Source organism: Heptranchias perlo, chromosome 3 (assembly GCF_035084215.1).
Source record: "Heptranchias perlo isolate sHepPer1 chromosome 3, sHepPer1.hap1, whole genome shotgun sequence".
NCBI lineage: Eukaryota > Metazoa > Chordata > Chondrichthyes > Hexanchiformes > Hexanchidae > Heptranchias > Heptranchias perlo.
Genome location: NC_090327.1, coordinates 113,462,817 through 113,483,368, shown reverse-complemented (window position 1 = coordinate 113,483,368; position 20,552 = coordinate 113,462,817). Strand labels below are relative to the sequence as shown.

The window sequence follows — 20,552 nt, the reverse complement described above, 5'->3', positions numbered from 1 at the left end:
ACCCACGAGGAGCTGTATTCTGGCTGCCCAAACTCTTCATTATGGGCTAGATATGGACCCAGATCCCATTTTTTAAAAATGGCACAGGAACAAATGGGATAATTAAAACTAATAATAGCTACTGATATTGATTCTACAGTAATTCAATAGAAAATAATGAATGATGGAGAATAAGTAATAGAGCTGTTATTTAATCTTGTCTGCTCTTGTTTATGACATCATGCAGTCATGAAGATTAAACCCCGGCCTTATTGTCAACTCCCTATAATAGAGTGTTGTATGTGATATATACTCAATATTATCTCAAATAGCCCTATAATTTTGTATCCCAATTACAGAATAATTATTATGACCTTTTGGAAATCAAGTTTCAGTATTATTTTGGTACTGATGATAGTAGCCTTTTATAGATTGTTTTCAACAATATCCCATCTTGATCTCCCACCCGACACATTACCCCGATCTGACCTTATCTCCTGCTGCCATCCAGGGTCAAGTCCATCCTAAACAAGCCCACAACTTCCCTCTCTATCAGTTTAGGCATCTTCCACTACATTCTTCACTGAGTCTCCTAGAGCAGCAATCCGAACTGCCTTTTCCATCTCTCCCATTGCAATTTTCCTGAGGTTAATTTCTCTAATCTCCTCTCTCTAGCTCTGTGCTCTTCCACTGGCCCCTCTCTGATTCCTCTTCAGGTTTTCAACCAATGTCCCACTCCATATTGCCCTCCAGGAAGTTTGCTCCCTTGCAAGAAAGACCATCCATTACCCCATCTTGGATGAGTCTATTGATATCCCGCATCTGACAGAAATCTGGCTCACAAGTGGTGACTCTGATCTCACTGAAGCTACTCCACTCGGCTACACTTTGCACCACCTCTCCCACCAAAACTGCAGTGGTGGTGGCACAGCTCTCATTGTCAGGCCAACATGGACTCTTCTCTTACTCCTCTGTTTGTACAACCTTCCTTCCTCATTGTTTACCAACCACCCAACCCTCATGGTGATTCCTTTATCGAGATCTCCTCCCTTTTCTTCTCTCTTAGTCTTTGTACTGAGCAATTCTTTACCATTTAGTGATTTCATTTTTAACCTAAAATTACCTTGCCCCTTCTCCACTGACTCCTCCACCCGCCCCTCCTTACTCAACCTTAACACTGCATATCAATTCTCCTATGCACACCAACTACCACCTTCTTGATTTTGCCATCACGCAAGGCCTCACCACACTGAGGTTTTGATCATTTATAAGGCCATCTAGGATCACTTCTTCTTCCCCATCACCATCCACATTTTCCTCTCCATTCTCAAACCTCAGTAGCCTTGCTTTTTATCCCTGGAAAATGCTTGCCCCCAACTCTCTCACCAACACAATCTTTAACTCCCAACTTCTTCTCCTCTGGCCCTCCACCAACCATGCCATCACTGCCTCTGTTGATCTGCACAAAAGTTCCTTTAGATCTCCCACTCCCACCATTCCTTCACGATTGGCTTGGTTATTAACTTCCAGATCTGGTTTGACTATCTCAAGCAATACCATACTTCTCTTTACACAGCCATTTCCTTCTATTACTCTAGGATCATCCTGGAGGAAAAGGACAATCCCAAATTCCACTTCTCAACGTCCAACCACCCCCTCTGAACCCCTTCCCCCTCCTCATTTCCAACGCAAAGTGTGAGGAGTTTATGGACACTTTCATCTCTAAGATTGAGACTATCCATGTTGCTGCCTCAGGTGCTAATCCCCTAGCTCATCCTTCACCCCAACCCTTATCACTCTAAGGTTTCTCACCAAAAGCTCTGCACCTCATCCCTGACTCCATCCCCCATCTTGTGTGCTCACTGTAGCTGAACTATATGGCTCACGTCTCAGTCTCCTATGAACTGAGTTTCAAAGTACACATTATATCCATCACCAACTGCTTATTTCCATCTTAGCATCATTAACTACCTTTGCTGTTGAAATCTTTATCCATGCTTTTGTTACTTTTAGACTTAATTTCTTAGTGCCCTCCTTGGCATTCTCTTGAACTCAACCCTACACAAATTCTCACTCATCCAAAAAATCTACTGCCCATACCCTGTCCTGCCCCATGTCTTGCTCATCTTTCATTCTTATCCTTGCTGGCCTCCATTGGATTCCCATCTCCAAAGCATAGAGTTAAAAATCCTCATCCTCATTTGCGAATCCCTCCATGGCCTTGCCTCACCTTACCCGTGCAAACTCCTCCAACCTTACATGCCAATCTGTGCTTGTCCATACTCCAATTCTGGCCTCCTATGTCTTGCCCCGTCCCTCTGCTCCACCTTTGATGGCACAGCCCTCGGTGTTTCAGCCCTACTCTCTAGAACCGCTCCTCCCCACCACATCCACCCTCTCTACTTTGCTACTTCTCTCTCACTGTTAAAAGCTTCATCAAACTCTATCTTTTCAATCATGCTTTCAATCATCTTTTCTTACTCTTCTACTGCGTGACAGCTGCCTGTCCTCTGTGAAGCGCCTAGGGATGTTTACTACATTAAATGCACTATATAAATGCAAGTTTTATGCTGTTCAATCAATGTCATTTCAGCACCACTTTTAATTGCTGTTAACATTACTTTTGCTTTAATGGGACCCTGTAGGGTAAATGTTCCAACAACAACTTACATTTATATAGCGCCTCTAACGTAGTAAAATGTCCCAAGGCACTTCACAAGAGTGTTATCAGACACAATTTGACACATGAGCCACATAAGGAGATAGTAGGACAGGTGACCAAAAGCTTGATCAAAGAGGTAGGTTTTAGGGAGGAGGAGAGGTGGAGAGATGGAGTGGTTTAGGGAGGGAATTTCAGAGCTTGGGGCCTAGGCAGCTGAAGGCACAGCCACCAATTGTGGGGCAAAGAAAATCGGGGATGCACAAGAGGCCAGAATTGGAGGAACACAGAGTTCTCAGAGGGCTAGACAAGGTTACAGAGATAGGGAGGGGTGATGCCATGGAGGGATTTGAACACAAGGATGAGAATTTTAAGTTTGAGGTGTTACTCGTCCGGGAGCCAATGTAGGTCATTGAGCACAGGTGTGATGGTAGAACAGGACTTGGTGCGAGTTAGGAAACAGGCAGCAGAGCTTTGGATGAGCTCAAGTTTATGGAGGGTGGAGGATGGGAGGCTGGCCAGGACAGTATTGGAATAGTGGAGTCTGGAGGTAACAAAGGCATGGATGAGGGTTTCTGCGGGTGAGGCAACGATGGACACAGGCGTAATTATGAAGGTGGTAGTAGGCGGTCCTGGTGTTGGAGAGTCCTTTAGAAAATCCTCATCCACTGGCAGTGCATATCGAGAAATTGCACATGGTGTTTTAGATGAGAGATCTTAACCATGGCATCATCTGTCCTCTCAGGTAGACTCAAAATATTCTTCGAAGACAAGTAGGGGAATTCTCCCAGTATCCTGGCCAATATTTATCCCTTAACACAACATTGCTAAAACAGATTATTTGGTAATTTATCTCATTGCTGTTTGTGGGACCTTGCTGTGTGTAAGTTGTCTGTCTCATTTCCCTACATTACAACAGTGACTACACTTTCAAAAGTATTTCATTGACCATGAAGCACTTTGGGATGTCCGGAGGTTGTGAAAGGCGCTATATAAATACAAGTTTGTTTGTTCATGCAGACTATGATTTTTCAATTTAAGTTAAAATTAGCACGCAATTGGAAAACTTACCCTACGTAATACTTACCACTCACTCCAACTGAGCTATAATCCTATATATAATACATAATCAGGTCTTAATTCCCTTAACATTAAACCTGAAGCTGAAAGCTGGTGGGTTTACTATAATGGTTACAATGGATCATTCTTCAGTTCACATTACTTTTTTTGAGGATTTCCATTTATTCCATTGAGTTTCTGAGTAACCCAATACTTAGATCAATTGTAAAGGGAAATAAAATGTTTTTTCATTTAAAAGTTTTTACTAAAATTTTGAAGATTCGAGATGCTGCATGCTTATAACATAGTAGTCTGACGTTACTTATTATGCATGGCATTAAACAAGCTAGTGTGGTTTATTTAAAAATTAGTATTGGTTTCACTTTGTCCATCTTTAAACCTTTCCCAGCCTTATCATCTGGGGAATTCCCTCCCTGCCCATCACTAGCATTGGAATTCCCTCCTCCATAATTAATGTAACTTCTGCAAAACTTCTAAGCATCAGAATAGATTGACCTGACAGTCAATCCTTCAACTGCATAAAGGTGTCAAGCTTGGTTTAGTGATGGTGCTCGCCTCAGTCAGAAGATTGTGTGTTCAAGTCCCACTCCAGAGATTCGAGCACATAATCTAGGCTGACAATTCAGTGAGTAATGAGGGAGTGCTGCACAGTCAGAGGTGCTGTCTTTCAGATGAGACATTGCATCAGACAGACTGTCTGCAGGCAGAATACAGTCTGAACATCTTTATTACTTAAAGCACTTAAGATATTTTGTCTATAGTTAAAATTACATATGTGCTTTCTGAAGGACGGGCAAGACCCCATGGCACTACTCGAAGAAGAGTAGGAGAGTTTTCCTTGGTGCCCTGGCCAATTTTTAACCATCAACCAATATCACTAAAACAGATTATCCGGTCATTATCTCATTACTGTTTGTGGGACAGATTGGCTGTGCACTGATTGGCTGCTATGCATTCTTATATTACAACAGTAACTACACTTCAAAAGTACTTCATTGGCTGTAAAGCATTTTGGGAAGTCCCGGGGTCATGAATGGCATTATATAAATGCAAGTTCTTTCCTTCCTCCTTTTTAAAATGCCAACAAATACCAGGCAGTAAGAGCCTACTACTGCAATATGTAGAGTAACAAGTAACATATGTTTGAAAAGGGTCCAGACGAGGTTCATAAGCCATTTCAAGCCACACTGACAGTTTATGTGATCTGAAACCTAACATTAAATCACTGGCTTTGTTATTCACTCCCAGACTTACCTTACATTGTTGCATCAAGTTGCAAGTGCTATTTTCAAACAGATCCTACTATTTGTTCAGGTAGAAAGCAAAATACAACAGATGCTGGAAAATCTAAACAAATAGCAGCAATTTGCAACAAAAAGGTTAATTGAGGATGAAAGTTCTGAGAATCTCACCCCCCCCCCCCCCCCAAGAGTTATGATAATAAAAAGTTTGTTCTTTGGGATGGTCGAAAAACATCCTTTGCTAAATAAATAAATAAATGCTAAAAGAAGAAAAAAAAGACCTCCTTAGTGTGGAGAGAGAGTGTACAAGGGGGAGGAGGAGGAGGGGGGGGATCACTCCCACCTTCTGTCTGTGCGGTGACGTGGGGCGTCTGCTGACCTTTCACCCCGGCGGCGGAGCCTGTTGCGGGGAGCGGAGGAGGGTGAGCTCGGGAGAGTAATAGAAGGGCCGAGTGTTTACCGCTCTCCCCCCACCCACCCACCGCAACAGCGAACGGGAGCTGAAGGAGGAGGAGGAGGGGACCGTCGCCGTCTGAGGGGTTGGGTCACCCTGGCAGTTTTGAGTGAGGAGAGCCGGGCCGGGCTGGGGATCGGGTCTCTCTGAGTCTGTGTTTGATCATTAATTTGGGGAGAGGCCCGGCCCGGCGGCAGTTGGTCCCTTTTGTGCGAGAGGGGGAATTTTGAGTTGCTTTGGTCCCGGGGTGATGCCGTGTGTGCGCGGAGGAGGAGGAGGGGGGCCGCCGCCACCACCCCCCCGCCGCCGCCGCTCGCCTGTCGGGTTGAAGTTGTTGTGAAGCCCTGACTTTCCCCTCCCTCCCTCTCTCTCTCTCTCCCTCCCTCTCGCTCCCCTCCCTCTCTCTCTCTCCCCTCCCTCTCTCTCTCGCTCTTTCTCTCGCCCTCTCGCTTCCCCCCCCTCTCAGCCGCTGGTTATGGCCGTGACCTGCTCTTCCAGCTGCTCCTCATCCTCCATCAGCGGCCAGAGGAATCTGTTGTCCCCCTATCCGTCTCCATGGACCGGGACATCAACGCTCATCGTTTTTCTCTTCACCTTCACCGGTGAGTACCGCGTCTCTAATTAAAATTTAATCTGGAGAGAGAGATCGTTATTCTCTGTCTTGTTCCACTTCAGTCTCGAAGAGGAGAGGGGACAGATGCTGTATCTTGGTTATTGTTATCAGCTGCTAAGTCTGTTGTCTCTTTTGTTTGGTTTTACTCTATTTTGTATGTAATGTGACCCGTCTGAGTCCTCCGTTATTAACACATACATGTACACACACACACGTACACACACGAAGCAGGACTTGAAGTTTTAAAACGGGCTTTATTTTAAGATCTTAACCTCCTGATGTTTTTCAAGAGGAGAAAAATGGCAGTGGGCGAGTGTGATAATATGTGGAAAATACAGTTAGTAGATGACCTTTTTTTATTTTCATCCCCTGCTGTGTTTTCCCTCCTCCCTATGCCTAGGTTCCCATGCTCTAGTCTGAGCTAAGAGGGTTGTTCGTTAACTTGCTTCAAGGCCTCCCTGCTAGTCCTGCTCTATAAGCAGGTGCTGGGAAATGTGTGCGTAGCCTGAGTTGACTTGTCTGCTGCTTGTCCTTGTTTTTTGGGGACTCAAAGCCTCCACTTGATATCTTCCCTTAAGGGGCAGCCTGAGATCATGAATCTGCCTTATGGGGAGTTGTGGTAGTGAACCCCTCTTTCATCATGTGTTGTAGTATTCATGAATATGTCTCTCCTCACCCCCTCCCCCATGTAGAACTTTTATGAAAATTATGAAGTATTTTCTATTTGAGCTTCGTTCCTGATGGAATTGCTTGGTTTTGTCTGTCCATTGTATGCCCTCATTTACTGTAGAAGACCACATACAATTTAGATCAAACTACTCCATTTTGATATTGCAACATTTATGGTAACTTTATGTGCATGATCATATTAATTTACCAGTCTGACCCATGTACTGCATTTTCTCTGGAAGTGCAAAGTGTCTCGAATTTTGAATCAAACTGTTCAGACCATTCTGTTTTCTGGGTTTGAAGCTGGTTTGAACTTATTTGCGCAACAACAGTGGAGACGAGTTTATAAGGTTGTCAGTGTAGTTCCTGGGCAGATTTAGCATGCTGGTACAATTACACTTTATGAATAATCACGCTTGAACCCATGCATGCTTTAATGTGGCAATATGTTTAAATAATTACCTTAAATTACTCCCGTTATTGCCACCACCAGTAACGGGCCTGTAATCGCCTGCAACTTCACCTTGTTGTATGGCTCAAAGTGTTTTCTCCAGAGACAGCCTAAATTTGGATGAACAGCACCTATAATTGTACTGCTAGATATTTCTCACAATTCAACCGGGAATAGGACAATTTTGCATGCTCACCGTTCTGCTTTAGAGATCCTACTGACAACACTGCTGTCTGGTTTGTCATCACTTCTGATACTGTGCATTCGCTCCCCCTCCCATCATCACCATCACTGTTGATCGCCATGCCTTCAGCTACTTAGGCCCCATATGCAGTAATTTCCTCCCTAAACCCTCTTCATCTTAAGGTCTCCCTTAAAGCCCTCCTCTGACCAAGCTTTTGATCCTGCCCCACAATCCCTCCCTCTTTGTCTTAGTGTCCATTTTCTACGCACCTTGGGACTGTTTTCTACAAAACTTTAAGCTATTGCAATTTTCAAAAGAACTGAATGCAATATGTATGGTATGATAGAAAATGGAGATTATCACGGGCAAGGATAATTTCTTTTAGCCTACCGTGATATTGGTATTTGCAGGTCAAGTTACGCGATCATACTGCTCAATCCTACTTTTCATATTTTCAGGCAGTGGTAATTTCCACCTGATACCATTTAATGACATTCACTGTAATGAACATTTCCACAGGTTAAATTAGTCAGCTAGGCTTCTAACATTTTATTAACCCAAATCCTGCTTTGTAGCTGTTCTAAATTTTGATCCCCTACAGACCAATTTCATTTTAATCTTGCTGAGTGAGCACTTCACGGTAAAACAGAAACCAGATGCAATGACTGCAGATAAAGTACAGCAAGTAACGTCACCAATGGTATAAGTTAGAATTGCACCCAAGTTATCTGCTTCCCGTTCTCCTTTAGGAGTAGAAGGTTGCAGCTTTAAGCAACCTTCTCGAAGTCAAAAGGTTGTACAATGTTGCCAAAAACAGTTGATGTGGAATGCATCATATTCATGATTTAAGTTGACTCATCTGTCAGGAATTATGAGTCATGGCAGCTTTCCATCCTAGTTCAGTATCCGTTAGCAAATGTTGTGGGAGGACATCCCACCTCCAGGTTCACATCTGGCTTTTATTGTGTTGTGCGTTTGGGAGAGATAGGTTTAGTGTATTTGCTCCCTTTTAAGCAAGGGAATGAAATGAGGATTATTGCTTTTTTAAAAGGGCTTGCTGATGCTTGTACTTGGTGATGTTTGCTTGCTCTGTGGCATCAGTAATTGTGTTATGAGTTAGTTAGTGTTTGTGAAAAAAGGGGAAATACAGTACACACTGCAAAGACTTCAATTGGTGGGTGTACCATTCAGGGACTGTGTACTGTTTGTGGAGGATATGCTTAGCATTCATTACTTGAGATTCAATACAGATGGCAACCCTTCCATCATTAGCCTTCCTGTATTGGTCTTAAATATCTACTCCTTTGTTGTGATGACCCTGTAGGTTGCACGTATTACACTGTAAATGTACAGGAGTTAATTCAGAAGTGCACACGAACCAAATATGAATGAGTTGTCAACAGGTTATGTGTTTAGTTTCTGAATAATGTTGCAGTTGTCTTTGTGCAGGGTAAGTACAGTTACTACAATGTCAAATGTCAGTCATTATCTATTTTTTGTGTTTTTTTTAAAGTTTGATTTTAAAAATACGAAGTATTTTTGAGAAGAAATTAATTTGAAATGAAATTTTGCATGTTAGTTACTATTCTAGATGCATGCTTTTTGTGGAATCAGAAGGTTACTTTTTAACCAAGGGCCTAATATTTTAAAAAAAGTACCAGGCAGCTGCAGTTTTATTTAGTTAATATTTTAAGGAGGCCTATCCCAGGCAAAAAATACTTTATATGCTGCTTGCATTTGAATTTTGATTCCTGATTTTTCATGGTGTACTGCACTTGTGGTTTAGTTTCTAAATTAATGTTTTGGGTCTTGACAGAGATTTTTCAGAAAACTCTGCTCCTTCTGAGAACAATATTGCATCTCCCTTGAAAATAGATTTTGTCTAGGATCATTTGTATCTAGATTGGACAGATCTTGTTTGAGTTCTCAACTCATGAGAAGATGGGCCAGAATTTGCCATAGCAGGGCAACGAACGGCATCTGCCATTAGTTAGACTTGCCCTTGCCCATTTAATCTCAATGATATTTTGCGCCACACGTTGCTGGAAGTACGAGATGGAAATGGGGCATCTGGGATCGGAGTGAACAGGGCAACAACTGTGTACCTCCTTAACCAATCAGATTGAAGGATTGTGAAATTAACAGCGCAAAGACTGAGAAGGAAGTGTAAGTTAGAGTGGGTGAATTCATTGTCAGTTCAGGTACAGAAAGAGAAATAGAGAGGGAGAGGAAGAGTGGATTAAGAGAGAGAGAGAAAAAAAAGACAAAGGAAATGTTTTTAAAAAAAATGTAATTTAAAAAAAAATCTCCAATAATTTAATCCTGAAGGAATGAGGGTGATGAACCTATGGAATTCTCTACCGCAGAAGGCTGTGGAGGCCAAGTCACTTAATATATTTAAGAAGGCGATAGATTTCTAGACACAAAAGGCATCAAGGGGTATGGGGAGAGAGCGGGAATATGGTACTGAGATAGAGGATCAGCCATGATCATATTGCATGGCAGAGCAGGCTCGAAGGGCCTAATGGCCTACTCCTCCTATTTTCTATGTTTCTGAGTCTCCACGCTTGTAATAGTTAATTTTCAGTGCCAGATAGGTTGACTGGCAGTACTTAACACCAATCACATTGTTAAAAGGGTACTTAGACTTGAAATGACTTGACTTAACTCTGTGGCGAGTTTAGTTCATATCTACCGTGCAAATACAGGAACTTCATGCCATTCAGTGCATTTCAACGGTGAGGCAGACAGTGAGATGCCATTTTCGCAAAGCTAACAATGGAGCTGCGCATTTAAGACAGCAACTTTTAGATTTCTGTGTTTAACCACACATCAGCCCTCACCTGAAGTTGCTGTAGCATTTGCAAATAATTAATGCCGAGCGCCATCAGCCTCACCATTATTTTGACAGCAAATTGTGGCCCAGTGTTTTCAGCAACATACCGTGTCATGTTTCTTGCATTACAGGAAATGTCCCGTTTTTGTAGAACAGTTTTGTAGTAAAAGCAGTGTTTTGGGTAATTTGTAAATTCAGCAAAAGTAATTTTAGCTGGTACTTGATTTGCGAGTATCACAATTATTCTTTCACTGCCTTATCTGTTTCAAAAATAAACTGAGCAGTACATTGAATAGTTATAATGCCGTTCCTGGTCCTCAATTCCTGTTGAGATGTTTTCATTTTAACATATTTCAGATGATGCGATTCATAAGATTTTTTGGGATAGTAATCCACTGGCATGTGTATGTATATGTGTATGTGTATATGTATGTATTTTCCAGTAGATCCGTAACAAACTGATTTTTTTTACAGATGAAGTAAAACAAAATTTGCTTATCACAGCTGTTCTTGAGATGCTGAATTTAATTTTCCTTTTACTTTTGTTTCAGGAAACACCATTCTGGGAGAAAAACATGGTTCGGGAAATGCACAAGTTTCAGAGATCTCAACTGGTATATTTATATATTTTTTTAATTAGTAGTTTTTCCTGGGAGAGGTACAATTGGATAAGAGATTGACTTTCTAGCAGTATCCTAGGGCTGGAGGATTTCAGCTGCAATATTATTCAGCAATTTTTCAGGTGTAGTGTGTGTGCTAGTAACTGTCAAGGCTGCATGATGGGTGAGAAGAAGTTAACAGTTGATATAGAACCTGATGATGTGTGATACTATGATATTTCAGGGATTATTTTATTTCTGACAGAGTCAGTAAATTCTGTATATGTGTTGTAAGTAAGTGCAAATATAGTACAGTTTATGGTAGTGGCTATAATAGTGGGTTATTAGAATGAGATTGATATCGGTCTAGTGATCAGCTAACACAACATTCTAAGTCCCTGGGCATATTGAGAAAGATGCATTAGATGAGTCTATAATTGTGTGCTGTGAGTTTCTCTACTTAAATATTCTGTCCTGCATTGTTGCAATTAGTGGATATTCTAGATGCCATCTAAAGCAGTACTGCATTATAAATAATGATTTGTTTGATTCATATGACCCTGTGTTTGGTATCAGTAAGTCCATTCAAACAAGCTTTTACTAAAATGCTTTGATGGTCCTAATGAATGAGAGGATGATGACTAACTAGGATTTTTACTGTGTCGGGACATTTTAGTTCTCTGTTTTGTTTCTTGCCCCCATAAAGGTCTCTAATATGATTTTTTAAAAATCCCTAGTACGTGCACACCTCTTGTATTTTATTGTGGCCCTGAATCTAATTTAGATCACTGAAGTAGTACATTAGAATTTATTGTTACGATACTTTTAAAGTAGAATACAAAACAAAAAGGGCTTTTTCCCCCCCTGCAGCAGCAATTGTAAAGTTTATACCTTTTTAAAATCTTTTTGAAGGGTCTCTTGTTGCCAACACGGTGGCACCAATTCCCACACTGTTCAGCATAAAACTAAAGTGAGACCAAAGTGTTGGTAGCAAAACAACGTAACTAGAATCTAATTTGGGAAACTAATTAACCAGCATTAACTATAGGAACAAAGAAAATAAGAGATGGTTGTATACCAATGGCATTCATAGTATGGCCTGGAACTGTTATCTTTCCCCCTTATCTGTGGCCCTTAGAAGTCCTGCTGCTCTGTATGTGCCAGGGCCTCAGTTCAGTTCACAGCTTGCTAGCTTGAGACATTGATAGAGCTGAGGTTCAGGGAAAGGAAGGAGTGGGAGGACTTTTTTTTTTATGGTAGCCTTTCAGCGTGCCCTTGGTAAAAACTTAATGAGCACCCCTAGTATGTGCCTTTCCGATGCTATTTTGGCTAACCTGAAGCCTGTTTCTCCCATCTACCCTGTGGCCTCTCCAAGCTCATCTCGTCCATGAGAATTTTCCCCTGTTTCTTTATCTCTATTCTATTAAACTCCTGACCACCCAAACAAAGTCACTGTGACTGTGACCATGGTGCATTATCTCTCTCACACTCCTCTGAAACCTTCATTGTGATCAATCACACCATCCTCCTCCAAACTCCTATCCTCTGTTGGTCAGCTTGTGAGGACAGTCCTCGCTTGGTTATACTTTGCCTATCCAGTCATAGACAAAGCGTCTCTAGCAATGGCTTCTGATCCAAACCCTGCACTGTCACCATGATAGTCCACAAGGATCCATCCTTGGCCCCTTCGCTTCCTCGCCTGCATGCATCAGCTAGTGCTATTATCCGCAGACACAGAGTCAACTTCTACACGAGCTCTGTCTATTCGCCACCCCTTTGATCCCTCCACTGTCCCCATGCTATCAGACTACTTGTCTGACATCCAGTCTTGGAGGAGCTGTAATTTCTTACAGCTAAATATTGGGAAGACCGAGGCCATGATCTTTAGCCCCCAGCACAAACTCCATACCCTCTACACCAATTACGTTCCCCTGCCTGACCACTGCCTCGGACTGAACCAGATTGTTTGCATCCTCGGCATCCAGTTCAAATCTGAGCTGAGTTTCTAATCCCATATGTTCTCCATCGCAAAGATCCCTGACTTCCACCTCTGCAATATTGCCCACTTCCACCCCTATCTCCATCCATTTGCCACTGAAATCCTCAAACATGCCTTTGTCACCTGCAGGCTTGATTTATGCCAATGCTCTCATTGTCCACCTCTAATCCTCCAGTTCCATAAACTTAAGCTCATCCAAAACTCTGCAGCCCATATCCAATGCTGCACTAAGTCCCACTCGCCCATCACGCTTGTCCTCGCTGATCTATGTTGGCTCCTAGTCCACCAGTCCGCAATTCCTCAAATTTAAGTTAGTCATGCTAGTGTTCCCTCACGCTGCCTCTCTCTCGCACTCCATTCCGATGACTCTAGCCTCTTGTGCACCACCTTACCCTTGCCCCACAGCTGTCGACTGTGCCTTCAGCAGCCCAGGTCCCGTGCCCCCTCTCCTCTCTGTGCCCCCTCTCCTCTCTGTGCCCCCTCTCCTCTCTGTGCCCCCTCTCCTCTCTGTGCCCCCTCTCCTCTCTGTGCCCCCTCTCCTCTCTGTGCCCCCTCTCCTCTCTGTGCCCCCTCTCCTCTCTGTGCCCCCTCTCCTCTCTGTGCCCCCTCTCCTCTCTGTGCCCCCTCTCCTCTCTGTGCCCCCTCTCCTCTCTGTGCCCCCTCTCCTCTCTGTGCCCCCTCTCCTCTCTGTGCCCCCTCTCCTCTCTGTGCCCCCTCTCCTCTCTGTGCCCCCTCTCCTCTCTGTGCCCCCCTTAAAGCCCACCTCTTTGGTCACCCCTCTTAATCTCTCTTTTCTGCTTCTTTGGCTCAGTGTCTATTTTATTGATTACATGTCTGTGAAGCATCTTAAAGTTTTTCTACTTTTAAAGGTTTTATGTACTTGCAAGTTGTTATGATTATGGATATTTTGTCTCCTATTGCTTCAGTTGTGCTTTTATTTGGACAATGTTACACGTGTTAGCTGCATTAATTATCCAACTTATCCTTTTCTTAGCTTGTGGAGATGCACCACAACAGCTCAGGGCACCAAGTGGGATAATTATAAGTCCAGGTTGGCCCTTTAACTATCCAACTAGAGTTAACTGTAGCTGGTACATCCATGCCAATCAAGAGGAAGTCATCACCATCAGGTAAGCTTGAGCAACTTAAGGACAAATAAACTACCTTGTGTGCCATATCCAGCACAAATTCAGGACCTGGCATTTTGCAGAAAGATTTGGATGTTTAGTTTGTTGAAAGAAAAGGGGATGGTGATGGATATCCCTGTTAGGTGTACACTGTATAGTGTGTTACTAATCTGCCCAGGAGCATCTTGGGTTCAAACCCTGGCATGTGTTGGTAAATGTCAACTGTGATTGCAGCGAAGACTTTACAATTAGGTTCAGTGTCCCAAGGCTAGGGAGGGGAAACAATGTGCTAGCATTTCTGCTAGCAGCGCAGTAACTGCTGCTGGAAGTGGATGTTTGTGGGCATTGGATGAGGGTAGGATAAAGACTTGGCTTTAAACACTGCTCCCAATGACTGAAATTCAATGTCCATGCCCAAAACAAAGAATAGCTACTTGAGAGGGATACTGGAAGGCTATTGTGGCCTGCACTGAGAAGTACGTGAGGGCAGTAAAGAGGTGACAGCATCCATGGCTGGGTAATTTTATCAATAAACTTGAAATCAAAAGTGGACAGATTGCTCTAAACCTGGTCTCACCCATGCTTGTACAATTTTAAAATCACCTCTTTTGATTTATATCTTGCACTTTTCACTATGCAGCCTAACATTTTATTTGCTTTCTTTGCTTCCTGGATCACTGATCTGATGGTGTGAGTGATCTGTCCATCGATATTCCAAGATATTTCTCCTGCCTTGCCTTCAGTATGTTTCCAATGAGTCAATATTGCATGTTCCTTTTTCTTTTGCAAAATCTCGTCACTTTCCATGTACCTGCAGCTGCCAATTTTCTGCTCACAAACAGAGAATCTCCAAATCCAACTGAATTTGAGCAAGCTGATTCTCGTCATTTGCCACTGCTCCCGTTTTGTAAATCTCATAAAATTTATATACTTTTTAACTAACCCCAGTCTCCAAGTCACTTATGAAGATGAGGAGCAGAGTTCCCAACAACGAGCTCTGGCGCACCACTAACAGCCACCTCCCATGCTATTTGGCCAGATGCAGTTGTCATTACAGTCGAGCTTTAACCAGTCCTTACTCAACATCCAGATGTGCACTTTCATCAAAAATCGCTAGATATGCTAAACCTTTATAAATCACTGGTTAGGCCTCAGGTGGCGTATAGTGTCCAATTCTGGGCAACACACTATAGGAAGGATGTCAAGGCTTTGGAGAGGGACTTCAGTTACGTGGAGCGACTGGAGAAGCTGGGATTATTCTCCTTCGAGCAGAGAAGGTTAAAGGAAAATTTGATAGAGATGTTCAAAATCATGAAGGGTTTTGATAGAGTAAATAATGAGGAACTGTTTCCACTGGCAGAAGGGTCGGTAACCAGAGGACACATTTAAGCTAATTGGCAAAACAGCCAGAGGTGAGATGAGGAGAATTTTTTTTACATCGCGAGTTATGATGATCCGGAATGCCTGAAAGGGTGGTGGAAGTTGATTCAATCGTAACTTTCAAAAGGGAATTGGATAAATACTTGAAGGGAGTTGCAGGGCTATGGGGAAAGAGCAGGGGAGTGGGACTAATTGGATAGCTCTTTCAAAGAGCTGGCACAGGCACGATGGGCCACATGGCCTCGTCCTGTGCTGTAAGTGATTCTATTGTGATCAGGAGTAGGAAGCTAGCTGATTTCCCTGTTCTCTAACCCGGGGGCACTGAGGCCAGTTGTCAACACTCATACTGCTGTCTTGTTTGAGATCTGGTAATTCAGCACAGACCAGCAATTGAATGTGGGAGATTTCTAGTCTGTTTTGCTCAGCTTCTCACTGAATAAACATGCAGAGACATCAGGACTGTTTCATATGTGGTATGAGTAATAGGAAGCAGTACACAAATAAGGCCTGATAGCTTATTTGTTGATTCATTATTGTCTGATGATAATTGTATTCTTAAGTTAGCAATGGAAATATGATAGTTAATATTGCTGCAATTTTTTTTGTGTTGTTACACAGACAAGCCTAAAGAAAAGTGTTTGTTGTGAGGGTGATAATTTTGGTTCACTGTAGTAAATGGCTTAAGAATCTATACAATGCAAATTCTGCTACAGTAAAGATACTATCCAGACACAACATGCAGAAGCTGTTACATTTTCAAATGCTGCATGTGCTTAAACTCATGTTTTGTGGCATAAGACTGCTTTTGAATTCCACAGCATGCATACGTCTCCTGTAGAAGTCACAGAGATTTATTCAAGTCAAAAGATGTGCAAAGAATGCCCTTTCAGTGTTCCGATGGCAATTCAAATGAGTAAAATTATAGACAGTAAAAATTCTTCCTTTCTTTATTGTAAGGTTGGGTGACACCTTCAAGCTACCATACTGCCAGCTGCAATTTTTAGATGATCAATGGAGTAGGGGCAAAGGAAGGAAAATCGTCGTCCTTCAGCTTTTGATTCCATCTAGGGTTCTTGCTACAGTTTACGCTGCCAGAAATTGAATAAACTGTTGAAAAGTAGCCCCAGATCTAGAATGGGAAGCCGAATGTTTTTCTCTGTGTTTGTTGAGGATTTCTTTGCTTTGCAGTATTTGCACTACATTTCAAAATTTGATCTGGTTGTGAATTTGCAGCAAATGTGAATTAAATGGATGTAATGGTAAAGCAATCTGAGCTGGGTTGAATTGTACTGAAGCTAAGTCAAACCATGCAGTGTATGATAAAGGAATTCCTCCCCCCACCCCCATTTTCTTAACTCAACTGCATCTGTTTTTCTCAGCAAATAAAGCAACTTCCTCAGAGGGAGAAGGAATTGGGGGTAAGGAAGGAAAATGGCAGGGATGCGTCAGCCTGTACTCTTTATATGTACCACCTAGATGCACGCATAGACTTTAAGAGTAAATTGTTTACATCAGCGGTTCTCAAACTGTGGGGTACAAGGCATGCTCTGGTCGAGTGCAGTGAATGCTTCAAGGGTGGGAGTGTACAAGAAAAGGAAGGGACAAAGAAAAAGCTAGATTCAATTTGCTGCATTGTGTATGGGAATCGCCTCAATTAGTGATTCAAGACTTTAGCTTAGTGGTAGCATTCCTGCCTCTGAGTCAGTAGATTCAAGGTTCGAACACTGCTCCGTATAGTGCTGGCGAGTGGAGACTGGAACGTCAGCTCTGAATTCTGGGTTGACATCTAGCGGGAATATTCGCATCTGGTGGGGTTGGTTCCCCCCCCCCCCCCCCCCCCAACAAAAAAAATCAAGGCTGTCAGATTGTGAATCCACCACTATAATCTCAATATTCTCCATGAAGATAGGAAAAACAAACAAAATTTGAAATTTAAATGTAATGTGTGTCAGGCAGAGCCTCCCAGACTCCTCTTCTCCCCCTCTACCCCCTCCCCGCCCAGTGAACTGCACCATTAAGAGTATTGAGCCGAATCATAGAATGGTTACACCACAGGAGGAAGCCATTTGGCCCATCGTGCCCGTGCCGGCTCTTTGTAAGGGCAATCCAATTGGTCCCATTCCCCAGCTCTTTCACTGTAGCCCTGCAAATTTTTTCCCTTCAAGTATTTATCCAATTCCTTTTTGAAAGCCACGATTGAATCTGCTTCCTTCCAGGCAATGCATTCCAGATCATAACAACTCGCTGCCTAAAAAAGTTTTTCTTCATGTTGCCTTTGGTTCTTTTGCCAATCACCTTAAATCTATGTTCTCTGGTTCTTGACCCTTCCGCCAATGGGAACAGTTTCTCTTTATGTACTTTATTTAAACCCTTCATAATTTTGAACACTTCTATCAAATCTCCTCTCAACCTTCTCCGCTCTAAGGAGAACAACCCCAGTTTATCCACGTAACTGAAGTCCCCCATCCCTGGAACCATTCTAGTAAATCTTTTCTGCACCCTCTCTAGGGCCTTGACATCCTTCCTAAAGTTTGAGAATAGGTTGAGATAATTAGTGGGTGAACAATCCAACGTTTGGTGAATTCTGCTTCACAATGATAGGAAGAGCCGACATCGAAGGATCAAAAAGCGACGTCGCTATGAATGCTTAGCAACCACAAGCCAGTTATCCCTGTGGTAACTTTTCTGACACCTCCTGCTTAAAACCCAAAAGGTCAGAAGGATCGTGAGGCCCTGATTTCACGGTCTGTATTCTTACTGAAAATCAAAATCAAGCGAGCTTTTGCCCTTCTGCTCCACGGGAGGTTTCTGTCCTCCCTGAGCTCGACTTAGGACACCTGCGTTACAGTGTGACAGTTGTACCACCCCAGTCAAACTCCCCACCTGCCACTGTCCCCGGAGCGGGTCGCGCCAGGACGCTTCCGGCCAGAAACGAGAGCCCCTCGGGGCTCGCCTCCCCGCCTCACTGGGTAAGTGAAAAAAACGATAAGACTTGTGCGCCAGAACTAGCTGCGCCTCTAGCCTAAACTGTTCCAGTACAGCTACAACACTGGCATCTACCCGGCAATGTGGAAAATTGCCCAGGTATGTCCTGTCCACAAAAAGCAGGACAAATCCAATCCGGCCAATTACTGCCCCATCATTCTACTCTCAATCATCAGCAAAGTGATGGAAGGTGTCGTCGAAAGTGGCACTTACTCACCAATAACCTGCTCACCAATGCTTAGTTTGGGTTCCGCCAGGACCACTTGGCTCCAGAGCTCATTACTGCCTTGGTCCAAACATGGACAAAAGAGCTGAATTCCAGAGGTGAGGTGAGAGTGACTGCCCTTGACATCAAGGCAGCATTTGACCGAGTGTGGCATCAAGGAGCCCTAGTAAAATTGAAGTCAATGGGAATCAGGGGGAAAACTCCCCAGTGGCTGGACTCATACCTAGCACGAAGGAAGATGGTAGTGGTTGTTGGAGGCCAATCGTCTTAGCCCCAGGACATTGCTGCAGGAGTTCCTCAGGGCAGTGTCCTAGGCCCAACCATCTTCAGCTGTTTCATCAATGACCTTCCCTCCATCATAAGGTCAGAAATGGGGATGTTCGCTGATGATTGTGCAATGTTCAGTTCCATTTGCAACCCCTCAAATAATGAAGCAGTCCGTGCCAGCATGCAGCAAGACCTGGACAACATCCAGGCTTGGGCTGATAAGTGGCAAGTAACATACGCGCCAGACAAGTGCCAGGCAATGACCATCTCCAACAAGAGAGAGTCTAGCCACCTCTTTTGACATTCAAAGGCAATACCGTCGCCAAATCCCCCACTGTCAACATCCTGGGGGTCACCATTGACCAGAAACTTAACTGGACCAGCCATATAAATACTGTGACTACAAGAGCAGGTCAGAGGCTGAGTATTCTGCGGCGAGTGACTCACCTCCTGACTCCCCAAAGCCTTTCCACCATCGACAAGGCACAAGTCAGGAGTGTGATGGAATACTCTCCACTTGCTTGGATGAGTGCAGCTCCAACAACACTCAAGAAGCTCGACACCATCCAGGACAAAGCAGCCCGCTTGATTGGCACCCCATCCACCTACCTAAACATTCACTCCCTTCACCACCGGCGCACAGTGGCTGCAGTGTGTACCATCCACAGGATGCACTGCAGCAACTCGCCAAGGCTTCTTCGACAGCACCTCCCAAACCCGCGACCTCTACCACCTAGAAGGACAAGAGCAGGAGGCACATGGGAACACCACCACTGCACGTTCCCCTCCAAGTCACACACCATCCCGACTTGGAAATATATCACCGTTCCTTCATCGTCGCTGGGTCAAAATCCTGGAACTCCCTTCCTAACAGCACTGTGGGAGAACCTTCACCACACTGACTGCAGCGATTCAAGAATGCGGCTCACCACCACCTTCTCGAGGGCAATTAGGGATGGGCAATAAATGCCGGCCTCGCCAGCGACCCCACATCCCATGAACAAATTTTTAAAAATCCTTCCTAAAGTGCGGTGCCCAGAATTGGACACAATACTCCAGCTGTGGCTGAACCAGTGTTTTATAAAAGTTCAACATAATTTTCTTGCTTTTGTACTCTATGCCTCTATTTATAAATTGTAAACAATTTTACAACACCAAGTTATAGTCCAGCAATTTTATTTTAAATTCACAAGCTTTCGGAGATTTTCTCCTTCCTCAGGCAAATGTTTCAAGATCTCCTTGAAGCCTACGCATTTATACATATTGAACAATAAAACATGGTGTTTACAGACTGCCCCTGCAACTGCCCGTTGCCAAGGCAATCACCGTGTTCAGACAGAGAGGTGTTACCTGCAGAACCTCCGAATACACATTCAACAAAAAAACAAACAGGGAAAAAAAAACAGAGAGAAAAAAAAAAACACAGAGAGAGGCAGAAACATCCGGAAGGCAGAGAGAGCCAGCAAATGACCCATTATATTAAAAACAGATAACATTTGTTCGCTGGTGGGGTAACGTGTAGCGTGACATGAACCCAAGATCCCGGTTGAGGCCGTCCTCATGGGTGCGGAACTTGGCTATCAATTTCTGCTCGACAATTTTGCGTTGTCGTGTGTCTCGAAGGCCGCCTTGGAGTACGCTTACCCGAAGGTCGGTGGATGAATGTCCATGACTGCTGAAGTGTTCCCCGACTGGGAGGGAACCCTCCTGTTTGGCGATTGTTGCGCGGTGTCCGTTCATCCGTTGTCGCAGCGTCTGCATGGTCTCGCCAATGTACCATGCTCTGGGGCATCCTTTCCTGCA

General features: G+C 43.6%; 1 protein-coding gene across 3 annotated transcripts in view; it reads left to right on the top strand.

Annotated features, from left to right (window-relative positions):
* Window positions 1–5,358: 5,358 nt before the first annotated feature.
* The window catches only part of lrp12 (low density lipoprotein receptor-related protein 12), a 50,110-nt gene continuing 34,916 nt past the window's right edge, over window positions 5,359–20,552 (top strand). Inside the window, exons 1-3 of one of the 3 annotated variants that reach the window (XM_067981508.1) lie at window positions 5,359–6,015; window positions 10,718–10,780; window positions 13,759–13,894. In XM_067981508.1, the coding sequence (XP_067837609.1) occupies window positions 5,889–6,015; window positions 10,718–10,780; window positions 13,759–13,894 (326 nt within the window). In that variant the 5' untranslated portion in view covers window positions 5,359–5,888. Of the gene's footprint in view, window positions 6,016–10,717; window positions 10,781–13,758; window positions 13,895–20,552 lie in introns of those variants that run through there. The other 2 variants (XM_067981511.1, XM_067981514.1) reach the window with 2 other exon arrangements.